This window comes from Mizuhopecten yessoensis, unplaced genomic scaffold (assembly GCF_002113885.1).
Source record: "Mizuhopecten yessoensis strain PY_sf001 unplaced genomic scaffold, ASM211388v2 scaffold6719, whole genome shotgun sequence".
Taxonomy (NCBI): domain Eukaryota; kingdom Metazoa; phylum Mollusca; class Bivalvia; order Pectinida; family Pectinidae; genus Mizuhopecten; species Mizuhopecten yessoensis.
In genome coordinates, this window is record NW_018406690.1 from 85851 (window position 1) to 100086 (window position 14236).

At 37.5% G+C, this 14236-nt stretch overlaps 1 protein-coding gene across 1 annotated transcript; it reads left to right on the forward strand.

Annotated features, from left to right (window-relative positions):
• The first annotated feature begins 751 nt into the window (after positions 1-751).
• On the forward strand, positions 752-12939 carry LOC110452482. Its single transcript, XM_021501043.1, has 2 exons — positions 752-890; positions 11463-12939. Exons 1-2 carry the CDS (start codon positions 850-852, stop codon positions 11995-11997), a joined length of 576 nt encoding a protein of 191 aa, XP_021356718.1. The 5' UTR covers positions 752-849; the 3' UTR covers positions 11998-12939.
• Positions 12940-14236: the final 1297 nt, after the last annotated feature.

Below are 14236 nucleotides of genomic sequence, written 5' to 3' on the forward strand. Positions count from 1 at the left end.
ACGTGTACAGTGAGTCGTGTTGACGCACAGAACTATCACGTTTACAGTGAGTCGTGGGGACACACAGAACCATCAAGTGTACAGTGAGTTGTGTTGACACACAGAACCTTCATGTGTACAGTTAGTCGTGTTGACACACAGAACCATTACGTGTACAGTCAGTCGTGTTGACACACAGAACCATCAAGTGTACAGTGAGTCGTGTTGACACAAAGAACTATCACGAGTACGGTGAGCCTTGGTTTAACGCAGAAACATCACGTGTACAGTGAGTCGTGTTGACACACAGAACCATCACGTGTACAGTAAGTCGTGTTGACACACAGAACCTTCATGTGTACAGTTAGTCGTGTTGACACACAAAACCATCAAGTGTAAAGTGAGTTGTGTTGACACACATAACCTTCATGTGTACAGTTAGTCGTGTTGACACACAGAACCATCAAGTGTACAGTGAGTCGTATTTACACACAGAACTATCACGTGTACAGTAAATCGTGTTGACACACAGAACTATCACGTGTACAGTGAGTCGTTTTGACACACAGAATTATCACGTGTACAGTGACACACAGAACCATCAAGTGTGCAGTGAGTTGTGTTGACACACAGAGCCTTCATGTGTACAGTTAGTCGTGTTGACACACAGAACTATCACGTGTACATTGAGACGTGTTGTCACACAGAACTACCACGTGTACAGTGAGTCGTGGGGACACACAGAACCATCACATGTAGAGTGATACGACGAGACACAGAACCAGATCAGACTGTATGTAGGTAACTACACCTGTTCAGCGAACATTTCCAATGCCTATTTTCTCTAGATAATGGAGGGTTTCATATTGGATGTTCTTTTGCATGATCATCAACGGTTCCTGTATGGAGGGGTTCGTATATAATCAGTGATGGTATTGTTATCTTAGCCTCTTGTAAAACGCAATTGTTGCTTCAGATGACCTGATATAACTGATCTCGTGCCGACTACTTGTTATCGGAAACCTGTTGGAGAATGATACATTTTGCCATCGTATGTCTTAGTCTGCCATTTATAGTTCAGCGTTGATATGTTTTACGACATCGTAGTAAATAACTCTCACAATTACTTTATTTCTGAAAACATAGGTTTCCGGTACAGGCAGATTTTATTTGAACTGCAAAATGTTCAATTACGAAATGTTATACCTAATATTGATTACGTTAGTGTGTTATCTGTTGATATAACATATATACTCATTTTGTTTTCTATTTTCCCCGCATTTTTTCCACGCCAGTTAATAGATTTTTTTAAAGCCTTTGTCAAAACATTTACTAAAAATTCACATGAATTCACGTGTTAAGATGAGGTTTTTTTTATCATAAGTAGCTTATGGTTACAAGCTAACGGAAGGGATTAGCGGTACTATCATCATACATGTATATCATAAGGTTTTTTTTGTTATGTATTTTTGTTGTAGTACTGTTTCAAAGTGACGTTATCTTTGTTATATGTGGTGATATGTAGGTTCATGTTCCTGTCCTTGTAAATTTAACAAATTCGTTTGGCTGCACCATCATTGTTACAGTACTTATTTGCTTATGGTACTTATTTTTCTATATACATTCACATATATATTGCAAAATTATATGGTTATATCTTCATAAGATAGTCTTTTAACAGAGACGAGTATTACTAATGCGCGAACTCACATCACAAGCATCAGATGACCACAATCAAATATTATGTAATTGTTTATCGATTGACGTAACGTTCCCTACACGTTTACACCGACTAAACATCATTTTAACCATAACCTACACTTCAAACCCGCCGTTTTGTAATCATTTGAAATGAGGATAAGGCAGGCTACTTTGAACTATTTATGAAGGGAAACATGAACCTGTGTTATATCCGTATTCATCTGTTCTCTAAAGTAAAATAGAAATGATATGAGAAATGATATTAATTGACAAGAACATGGCGTGTTGGTTGTTGATATTTATTTGCGTCAGTGCGTCATTCGAGACGAGGGCGAGCTGTTGCCTTTGGTGTCCATGTCAGTCTGCGTGGGTTTGTTAAATAATAGTTCCTCTTCTGATTGCTGATAGATTGATTTTTTTGATTTTTTTTAACATAATTTGTGCACATAACATTCTACATACAGTGTCAGAAATAACTGGTGTGTGTGTGTGTTCACATCTCGCCTCCATCTCTTATTTCAACAGACACAAAAGCGCACACCAGGTGGCGCTGTATGAGGTTACACCACCCACATGTCTGATTATCGGACGGATGTACTTTAGTGACATGCATTGCAAGTTACAGGGACATAACCTAATCACAACCCTCTCTCTCCATACATGAATGTACTGTATAGGTGACGTTATCTGTACTAAAGAGGAGGGTACCTGTACTATAGGCGAAGGTACATGTATCCTAGGGGAGGGGACACTCGCCAAAGTAAAAACAAAGAATTGTGTTTCCCTACCGCAAGGGCAATATCGTTTTTACTAAACTGTGGTTGTTTCACGTTTTCCTAGAGAAGCTCAGAGTAAGAAAAATATGACCAGGGAAACTCGAACGCGTGAGAAAGACACGATGTTTTATTTCCCCGTCATTTGTTGAGTACAATCCAATCAGACAAACTGTTATTAGTGAGGTATATAATAATGGCAATGGTATCTGCATCATAGGTTTAGGTACGTGTGCCATAGGCAGGAGTACCTGTACTATAGGTGAATGTACAGTATTATAGGCAGGGGCATTTATAATATTGGTGAATGTACGGTAGTATAGGCAAAGGCACATATATACTATATATACTAAAGGTGTAGGTAAATGTTCCATAGTCAAGGCTACCTGTATTGTAGGTGAATGTATACCAAAGGTGAAGGTAAATGTACCATAGTCAAAGCTACCTGTATTGTAGGTGAATGTATACTAAAGGTGTAGGTAAACGTACCATAGTCAAGGCTACCTGTATTGTAGGTGAATGTATACCAAAGGTGAACGTAAATGTACCATAGTCAAAGCTACCTGTATTGTAGGTAAATGTATACTAAAGGTGTAGGTAAATGTTCCATAGTAAAGGCTACCTGTATTGTAGGTGAATGTATATTAAAGGTGTAGGTAAATGTTCCATAGTCAAAGCTACCTGTATTGTAGGTGAATGTATACTAAAGGTGTAGGGAAATGTTCCATAGTCAAGGCTACCTGTATTGTAGGTGAATGTATACTAAATGTGAAGGTAAATGTTCCGTAGCCGAGTGCACTTGTACTTTTTGGTGAAGGTTATTTTTACTATAGGACAGGGTGAATGGACCATTGACAAGGACCGGTAACTTATTTAGGGGAGAATACGTGTACAAATCCAGCTCAGTACAGCTTGTCAATGCCCGCCATCCTGCAGTAGTGTCATTGGGGTAATCTACACAAACTAAGGGAGATTTTGACACTATCTAGACAATCACACCCCATGGCCATTTAAAGAAGGTCAGACTTCCTTAAATTTCGTTCCTGTCTCTCAGATAAATAAATCAGGGGAAATGTTATTTCAAATGTCTCACTCCGTAATGCCAGCTATTGCCAACGGTAGCTTGTAGATATGAAACTGTTTGATAGTTTTATTTCCATGAGTTGCGAGATAATTCTTTTAACGGAAACCTAACCTCTAGCAAAATTCAATCTCATTCCTAAAATGTCAAACAACCTACAAACACTGTATGCCTACAACCTGGACTTGAACGGCTTCACCATTACCTATTTCGTTTGTTTTCAGTATCTGTACGATCAGACTAAAACAGTATATTTGTCAGATAATTTTAGTATTTATTCAAAAGTATAATGAATAACTTGCAGCATCTTTATGAGAGATGACAATTGACAATTAAAAAACTGAAACAGCAAACATTATTCTGAAAGAAAAAATACAACAACCAAATCAGTTGAAAACAACTAACTACATATATCAACAAAGGGAAATCAAAATTACAAATTTCTTGACAAAATTTTCATCAATACCCAGTCCGGTTTACATAGGATGACACCGGCTTACGACTTTTGGAAAGATTTTTATGTTCCATAACATCGATTAATGTATTATGGTAGGTCGTCTTACCATGACATCGGCTAATGACTTTTGAAAGGTTCTTTTGTTCCTTGACATCGGTTAATGTATATAGGTAGGTTTATCTTTTACCATAACATCGGCTTATCTATAAAAGTAGGTTTATCTTGTTCCATGACATCGGTTAATGTATAAAAGTAGGTTTTCTCATATCTTGACATCGGCTAATGTATAAAAGTAGGTTTATCTTGTACCATGACATCGGCTAATGTATAAAAGTAGGTTTATCTTTTACCATGACATCGGCTAATGTATAAAAGTAGGTTTATCTTGTACCATGACATCGGCTAATCTATAAAAGTAGGTTTATCTTGTACCATGACATCGGCTAATGTATTTAGGTGGGTTTTCTTGTACCATTTCATCGGTTCATGTATATAGGTAGGTTTTCTTGTACCATGACACCGGTTCATGTATATTGGTAGGTTTTTTAGGCTAATTAGGGGATAGTACGTTGTTTTGAGTGGCTATACTGGCGATTAGAACATGAAATTTAAGTTTGAACTCGAGACCGCTAGGTCGAGAGTTTAAACCAAATTTCATGTTCTAATCGCCAGTATAGACACGAAAAACAACGTACTATCCCCATTCTAACACACTTGAACAAATATACTACGCTAATATGTTTAGAAACATTGTATTTCCTTGTACAAAAGTACACAGTAAAATAATTTGTGACCCGAACTGGCGACGTGTCATACTGCAGCGGACCGACCAATCGGAAAGACGCTTTCAAAAGTCGGTCATTTGGCCCCGCCCATACTGGCGAGCGCTCGATCTGTATGTTGACGAGGCGGAATATTTGGATTGTTCGTGAACGTCCTGTTACCAAAGTTTATACGACACATTTGGATTAATATTGACCAAGTTCTTACATTTCCATGTCAGTATGCATACCAATCTGTGCTTATCGACAAAATCGGTGATTATTTGTATAGATTTGTGAAGAGTTTTGTGTAAATGCATACGACACATGTGAAATGTTTCATTTGATTTCGGATCTAAGTAGATGTCTTCACACGGATGGAACGAACGTTTCAGTAATAAATGGAGGTAAGAACAAGGAATGTGTACTTTTTACTTTTTAATTCATTCAACAAATACATTTCATCGGTCGTTTCTGTTCTGTTGCCTACTAGTCTTATCAGCGGGATTTCGCTAAGAGGCGAGCTTGACGCCATATTGTTTTAGTTTGAAACGGGGCGTGGCTTAAGTGCGATGGGAGGAGCTTAACACGATTGATCATGATTCTATCGCAGATTAGAACATGGTCCGTATCCAATCAAAACACGCGTTGCAAACGAATCGNATTTCCCCAGATTTGGGACTTCTGAAAACCATGGTTACCACATCAAAAAACACCAAAATATGCAAAAAATCATGATTTTTAACCCAGAATTTGACCCCCGCAAGTAGAATTGTTTTTCTTAAAACCTGTCTGAAATTAAATATCGCCTACTCGGTAACAGAAATACTCACGTTTTAGCATAGGTCATTCCGGTGGATTTTTCACAATATTTACACATGTGCTGAGTACAAAAATAGACTACATGAAAAGCTAGCTTTTGTTGTGTAGACACAGATTCGTAAATGCCCAAAATTGTAGTCTCAAACCAAATTCGACTTTTTTTTTTTTTTTAAATTATGAAGCCCACATAGTCCACTTCATCATGTATATGCCAATTTTAGTGCTGATTTTTTTTTTTTTTAATTTTGATACATGTTATATTACAGGGGTTATTCATTGTATAAAAATATCACCCATGGCCACCGTACGCTACTGTACTCTGCTACCTTGATCATGATTCTATCGCAGATAAGAACATGGTCCGTATCCAATCAAAACACGCGTTGCAAACGAATCGTGTTAGAATGCATGTTAGTAGATTTTCTTGTACCATGACATCGGCTAAAGTATATAGGTAGGTTTTCTTGTACCATGACATCTGCTTATGTATATTAGTATGTTTTCTTGTACCATGATATCGGTTAACATATTTAGAAAGATCGTCTTGTACCATGACATCGGATAATGTTTTAACGTTGGTTTTCTTGTACCTTGACATCGGCTAATGTATTTGTGTGATTCTCTTCTGCCATGACATCGGTTAATGTATTTAGGTAAGTCTTTTTGTACTTCGCAAAAGGTAGGTTTTCTTTTACCAAGACATCGGCTAATGCATTTGGGTTGGTTTTCTTGATTAGGTAGGTCCTATTGTACATTGACGTCGGCTAATGTATTTGGGAAAGTCTTCTTTTACCATGTCATCGATTTCATGTTTTGTTACAATGAAGTGAATAGGCTATGTTGCTACTGAGTGAAGGAGATGTTACATGAGTCAGTGTTATACATCAGTGTAAACGAGCTTTATTGAAACAACATCCATAGTCGATACTGATGCAAATATGATAATTAAATCAATCAACTTGGTTCGATTTTTAGATGAATTAGTTTAACGGTATCTAAAATTCCAATTTGAAAACGACTTTCTATCATAAGATTTTTGAAAATAATATTTGCATTAAGGGCGAAATGTAAACAATAGGTATACATAGCAGTTAATATTTGAAGTAGTAGTATGCGCCAAATGGGCCACTTCCAGGGAGATATTTGAGTGTTGTTTGGATTTCAAATACATTTAGCATCAATTAGCTTTACCTAGCTACAACAACTGAAAGTGTGCTGTGTATTTAGGAGGCACGGTAATCTAGTGATAGGACGCTGGGCTCGTGACCGAAGGGTTGCGGGTTCGAGTCACGACACGGCACTGTGTTGTACTTTTGAGCAAGATACTTTACTCCGCTTGTTCCCTTCTACTCAGCTGTAAATGAGTACGTGGTTGGGCAGTGCTAGAATTGTAGAATAATAGATGTGAGCGCCGAAATGGCAACACCGGCTGTATGCTCCCTAGGGAGTTGGGAAAGGTATTGGCTGGTTGCAAAGGCCAAAGGATAATAATTTGTGAACCGCTTTGAAACGATCTACGAACGAGGTTGTGTTAAATCGGTATACTTATTATTATTTTCTTTTTAATTTGCTATAAACGTTGTACAAAGTGTTTTATAATGAACATTTTGAAAATCTCATGACCCCTGTTGACTCGCTTTTGTCTCCGATTGACTGGTTAAACATATGAGATAACGCTGTCGTGAATTGAAGACTAATTCAATATTCCCTGTATGAAGTAAATTAACCCTGCCTGTATACAGTGTGCTGAGTGGCTAAACTCGTTTTTATAAATAATCTTGTTTTTAATTTCTAATTTCTTAAGTATCCCAATCCCACTGCACTCTGGTTTCTCTATATATAGTAACAGTAACCCCATTTACCTCCGTTTGTAGAACTGTAAAACAGTTTGGCCGTACACTTCCGTTGATAGCTCAAGCGGGTATAGTGATAGTTTAGAAGTCTGAAGTTCGGGGTTCGAATCTAGGCCTAGCTCCGCTGTGTCTTTTTAACACCCAGAACACTGTTGTTAATTATAAATTTGTATAGTTCATCTTTATATTATATATAGTTTCCAATACTTAGTGACAGTTTTGGGCAGTGGTACGTGGATCCTCCAAGCAAAGTATCAGGACAAGCACGTTTGCGGTCTCGCTCTAGACTGAAATCAAAGTGTTCGTATTAGCGAAGTTCTGCTCTAGACTAAAATCGACGTTTCAAGATTATCAAGTTGCGTTTTAGGTTTTTTAGGATTTTTTGAGGATTCCATGCAAAAATGCAACATTAATATTTTTTAGAAAAGTTGGTTTGAACAAACAAGGACGATGATACACCATGGGATTCATAGCGACTAAGAGACACCTAAATCCTGCCTCCGTGTTAAAATGACATCAATTCACGTGTCGTCTGTCGCAGCTTCCACGACAGAGACTCGAGTTGATGGCGAACGTAGCTATCGAACGAAATGAAAAGCGTGTAGCATGGGGTATAATTATGTGAACAATTGAAAACGCGCTGTAATGGACAGGCCACACTTTGTGGTTTTCTTTGCTGTGCCAATCTAGCCGCCGAGGTGACAAACATTCCAAGTCATTTATTTAATTGGATCTGTGTTTCTGGTTTGATTACATCTGGCTATGTGTTTGAGGTATGCGGTAAGTGTGTGCAGGCCACGCTCCCTGTCTATACAGAAATATAAATCACTTCTCTGCTGTGAACCGACCTTGTTTACGTCAGTATATAACGATGTCTAGCTATTTGAACAATATCTGCTAGAGGTGAAAGTTGCTCACATTTTGAGCTTGTCATTTCAGGATTTTACTCTGTGACAAATATCTATTGTCGTTTACTGCTGATCATTCTCGTCCCTGTTTCCTCTGGCAATTACGTCACCATTCTCTCTTGTTGTTTCGTCACAAATTCCTTTTGCTGTTTTGTCACTATTTCCTACTGTGTCATCGCAATTTCCTATTGTTGCTTTGTCACCATTTCCCCTTTATTTGTTTCGCAACATAATCCAATTGTTGTTTTCTTACTACATCCTTTTGTTGTTTCGTCACAATTTTCTCTTTTTGATCCGTCAGAAATTCTTGTTGTTATGTCACCATTACCTCTTGTTTCGTCACATTTTCTATTGTTGTTTTGTCACCATTTCCTCTTGTTTTGTCACTAATTCCTATCGCTGTTTTGTCACCATTTCCTCTTGTTTCGTCACATTTTCTATCGCTGTTTTGTCACCATTTCCTCTTGTTTCGTCACATTTTCAATCGCTGTTTTGTCACCATTTCCTCTTGTTTCGTCACATTTTCTATCGCTGTTTTGTCACCATTTCCTCTTGTTTCGTCACTAACTCCTATCGCTGTTTTGCCATCTTTTCCTCTTGTTTCGTCACTAATTCCTATCGCTGTTTTGTCATCATTTCCTCTTGTTTCGTCACTAATTCCTATCGCTGTTTTGTCACCATTTCCTCTTGTTTCGTCACATTTTCTATTGTTGTTTTGTCACCATTTCCTCTTGCAATGTCGTCACTAATTCCTATCGCTGTTTTGTTACCATTTCCTTGCATAGTTTCGTCAAAAATTCCATTTTGTTTTGTCACCATTTCGACGTGTGTCGTCATACATTTATTGCTGTTTTGCCATCTTTTCCTCTTGTTTCATCACAGTATTTTCTTCCTGGTTTTACGTCACTGTGTTCTCTTGTTATTTTCGTCAATATGTACGTTTCGTCACCATTCCCTCGTGTAACTGCCAATACTTGCTTTGTCGTAATTATTCCTTTTGTTGTTTCGTGATTGTTCATTCTTGCTGTTCCTCGCCATTTCTTGTCGTTGGTTTCGTTTCGGAATTGTTTCCTCTTTTTGTTTCGCCTGTAGTTCTAGTTCGCCTGAAGCAAAGTCTCAGTTCATCTATTGCAAATGGCTTGTGTCCGTCGTTGTCCGTCTTGCATCGGCCGTCGTGCGTCCGTAAGAAAATAACATGCATAAGCACTAACGTAATTGTACCCAAATAGGGACACTTTTTAGATAAATATCAATGTTCTTTACCATGATATCATTTTTAAAAGTCTATTTTATCAAAACTTATGCCAGTTTGAAGAATTTTACTATCAGCTCTCAAAATGTTTGTTCATTTTTCATAATTAGATACTATCCACTTTTCATTTCTATCACAATTTGATATTTCGGGCGCGTTGTTCTATAAAAAGAACGCGAAATACCATCAGAGTTACGTAGGCCCTTGAACCGGCGTTACTGTACCCTGGAAGGGACACTTCCGGTATTTTGGCAAATACTTGGAGATAAATTATTAATATCGGCAGAAAATATGCATAGTTGAAATATTTTAAAGTCAACGAGGATTCTGATTAAATTTCCTCTTCAAACTAGCATGAGTTTTGATAAAATAGACTTTTCAAAATGATCTCCAAATAAATAGCGTCGCACGTGCCGGCACATAAAGCAGGAAAGTCTTGTTCTGGTAATTATTCTTACCTTTAAAATTGTCCATTTAATGATAATCAGCAGCCAATAAAATTAAATACATTTTAATTGTCATGAAAAGTATTATCAAATTAAAAACATATTCATAAAAGTACGTCTTTGTATTGAATGACAGTTTCTTGGGCCGTTATGGGTACTGTCCCGATTTGGGTACAGTGACGGTAAACATATTTCAAAAACAAATGTAGGAAAGTTCCATGGTCATAGACAAACCAAAACTGTGAATTATATGGATTTAACTACCCAGGGGTCTGAGTGACGGGCCAAAATGTGCTTGTTAAAAAAGCCTAGTTTACTATAGGTGATAACAGAGAGTTTACAATTTTGGGTATATTTTGCTTCTTTTCTGTGTGATATAATTCAAACTTGGTTGGAATTGTCAATATGTGATTGCAGTTTGATGGTACGAAAATAAAGACCCTGACTCACCCTCAGGGGCGGCGGGGTGGGGGCAAAGGGGTTCAAATTGGCTTAAATTTCAACAATGTTCTTCCTTAGACCGAGACATGCTAGAATCGAATCCTCTTCTTGGAAAGGTCCTATAGTGCTTAATCAAAGTATGAATTTAACAAGCTCCGGTCCATCCATTCCTTTCCGGGGAGGGGGTAAATTTTACTTTTTATTTCATTCCTTCATATCAGAGATCGAGAAAAGAATACACCTGCTGTTACCCACTGCAAGAGTATCGTAAGAGGTGACTAATGCGGAAATCGCTACAGAATTTGGGATTTGCTTTTGTGTCCTCTTCTTTGGGCACACATACACACACGCAAGCACACATACACACACGCAAGCAAACATACACACACGCAAGCACACATACACACACGCAAGCACACATACACACACATGGAGACGCGTCCTCAAATGACGTTTGTTGCTGACAGGGCGTTAAACAAATTCAAACCAAACCGAATGTAATGTTAGTTAATTTTCCCTTTGATAACATCACAACAATACCATCTCAAGTGTCCGTTAATGCCCGTCGACCTCTTGTTCTCGCTGTTTCGTTTCGTGGACATATGAATACGTGGATGAAGAGTGTCCACGGTATCAACGGAAACAAAAAAAACTCATGAAAATTATGGCTATCACAGTAATTACTGTTCATCAGGTATCAGCCACCATGAAGAATACTGCAATCATCAATGTACCAATCGTTAGAACTGGCATACATTTAATGACTTAAACCAGACTACATTCATACAAGGTAGAAAAGTATTTCAACTTTTAAGAACGGTACCATTCCCTCGCCTCACTGATTATATTTTTCTCTTCTGCTGTTTCATTTACAATTTCATGTTCGTAGCAAAACCCTTTCTCTCTACCATACCCTATTTAATAATTCATTTGAAAACATGTCAATATCGCATATTTTTGGTTAACACTTTATCTTAATTCATTTCAGAAATATGATGGACTTTACGAGTAACCTGCGCCTGCGCATACGGACAAATAATCACACAATGGAGGCAGTCGTAGAATCCATTCGAAAAAGTGATTCGGATGACATCGGAGCTCTTTATTATGTTGTGGCCGTTGTTTTTATCTACGGGTTTTCCATTGTTATGATGATTGCGTCACATATTCGTAAAAATAAACAGGACAACCAGCTTCGTGTCTATCTCAAGGAAATGGCGTTGCTGAGGAAAAACGACAGGAGGGAAAAATTGGTAGGCACACTTTCAAGTTTCACCACAAAGACCAATATTTTCGCGGAGGAGTTTGAGAAAAAGAAAATACCAAAACTGATTGAGGGAGTGAATGAGGAAAGACAAGATTTACTTTTTTGTGCAAACAGTACTAGTGATGACACGAATGATTCCGGATTGCAGCTTAATTACGATGAAGATGTAGAATCTCCTCCTAAAACATGTGAAAGCCAAAATTCAAAGCAGAGTTCTGTCCTAGTTCACGTGATAAACGAACAGACGTCATTGTGATTACGTCATGCATGTTCATGTACGTGCTCGTTAATTCATTCAAACTGAGTCATATTGACCTACGAGAAGCATTATATCATAGAATACTATCATCGAATTCCATTACAGTGTTTTAATTTAGGTTGTTTATGAAATTCTTTAATTTTTATATACATTTAAAAAGGTCAACTAGGTTGAATCCCGTTTAAACCGCTTTATCTAAATTTTGCATTCGTGAACAGCAATAGAACTAAGTTAACCGTTTATATTAAGAATATCAACTATTTCCGTCGGCTAATCGACAGGATTCGATATCATTACATGAAAATCTTCGTATTATGGTACGCAATTAGGTTTTTATTTCTGTAGACATGCCTAAACATAGTTTTAATGATATAAGTTTGGAATTGCAATCAAAGTTGATAAATATTCGACAAGTGTAAACATAGTTCGTGGAATGATATTGAGCGCATTTTAGCTTTATGTCCGTATGTCTAGTTTTGGCTTCAGAGGAAATGGCGGTATGAAGCTTAAGGTTTACACAAAGTTTGATGGCGGGCTATATGACAGAAAATCAAAGTCCAGAAACACCAACATTCAGTGCATTGGTAAAAAAAAACTTGCCTTCATCTGCTCTTGATTATCTGCACAATATTTGTAACAATGAATTACTAAAATGCGATGGTAAGTTTTGATAACTGTTAAATCAATTTTTTTTCGTGGGGCCCAATGTTTGTGATTTACCAAAAAAAGACACCATTTCGTTGGTACATTAACTTGTGTATATTCAGTACCCACGCAAAACATACAAGGTGTAAAGAGATTTCAACTTTTAAAGACACTCTTTCCTTTATTCTTTGAGAACACAGGGCATATGGAGTTAGCTCCAACACAACAAACTATATATAATTGTCATCATCACATGTAATGGGAGACAGCTGATGTAAATGTATATATTTGATGTAACAGTTACCTATACTATACTGTTGTATATTTACTACGATTGGTATAATAATAATTAAATTGATAAAAACACAGATAAGCGTGGACTGTGACCTTATAAGCTAATGGATGACGTCGCTGTGAGCTTACAAGCTAATGGTGAGATGGTGCTACATTTAGCTCAGAGAAACGCTTCTCATATAAATATATGTGACAGTGTGGTGAAATATTATGTCAAAATGTATGTGGTAGTTAGAACCGTTAACGCACTTTAGCTCACCTGGCCCGAAGGGCCATATAAGCGTATGCCGTACTGGGGCGTCCGGCGTCCGGCGTCCGGCGTCCGTCGTCCGTCCGTCAACTTTTTCTTTTGAACGACTTCTCCTGAAGGACATAGCGTCATTTTACATTTGACCAGTAGGTATATGGGATGGAGTGCTATAAAGTTTCCTCATTAAAACGACCTTGACCTACTTTCAAGGTCACAGGGGTAAGATATGTTAAAAAATGCAAACAACAATATTTAAAGTACAATTAGAACTAGAGTCATGATACTTCGATATGCTATGAAGACCAGCAGTGCGAATCTTTTTCTTTATTGTCGTAATAAGGGCAAAGGTCAACATTGAAGTGCTAGCCGGGGTCAATATAGGTAAAAACCTTTAACAATATTCTTCTCAAGTTCCATAAGGCACAGGGACATGATATTAGGCCAGTAGGTACCTGGGATGGAGTGCTATACACGTTTCTCATTAAAATGACCTTGACCTAATTTCAAGGTCACATGGGTCAAATATGTTCAAAATTGCAAACAATAATATCCTAAGAACCATTTGGGCTAGAGTAATGATACTTGGGTATGCTATGCAGACCAGCAGAGCAAATATTTTTTTCGATTACAGTAATGAGGTCAAAGGTCAACTTCAAGTGCTAGCCGAAGTCGAAGTTCAACGTGGGTCAAATTTCAAACGACAATATCTTAAGAACCGTTTAAGTGATGTTAAAATGTTTTGTTTGCTAGTTACCAAATTTGGTCTGAAGTTACCTATATGTCAGTTTCATGTAACAAAAGAAACAGATGAGCGATACAGGCCCTCTGCGCCTCTTGTTTAATAACAAGATTAAAAACTAAATGACACGAACAAATACATCCCACTCACAGGTACCCATCGTTTTGAATGCCTAGACAATCCTATAGCAGCAGTGTATATAGTAGCTGATAGGCTTTCAGGAAGACATAAGAATACCAGACAAAGATCTTAATTTTGTTGTCATTATCTAATGTCTAATATAAAATAACATAGTGTAATTAAAAATA

Coding starts and splice junctions, on each gene's coding strand:
- LOC110452482 (XM_021501043.1), top strand. CDS start 850: ATGTTCTTTTGCATGATCATCAACGGTTCCTGTATGGAGGG. Junction 891..11,462: donor AACGGTTCCTGTATGGAGGG/GTTCGTATATAA, acceptor AATTCATTTCAG/AAATATGATGGACTTTACGA.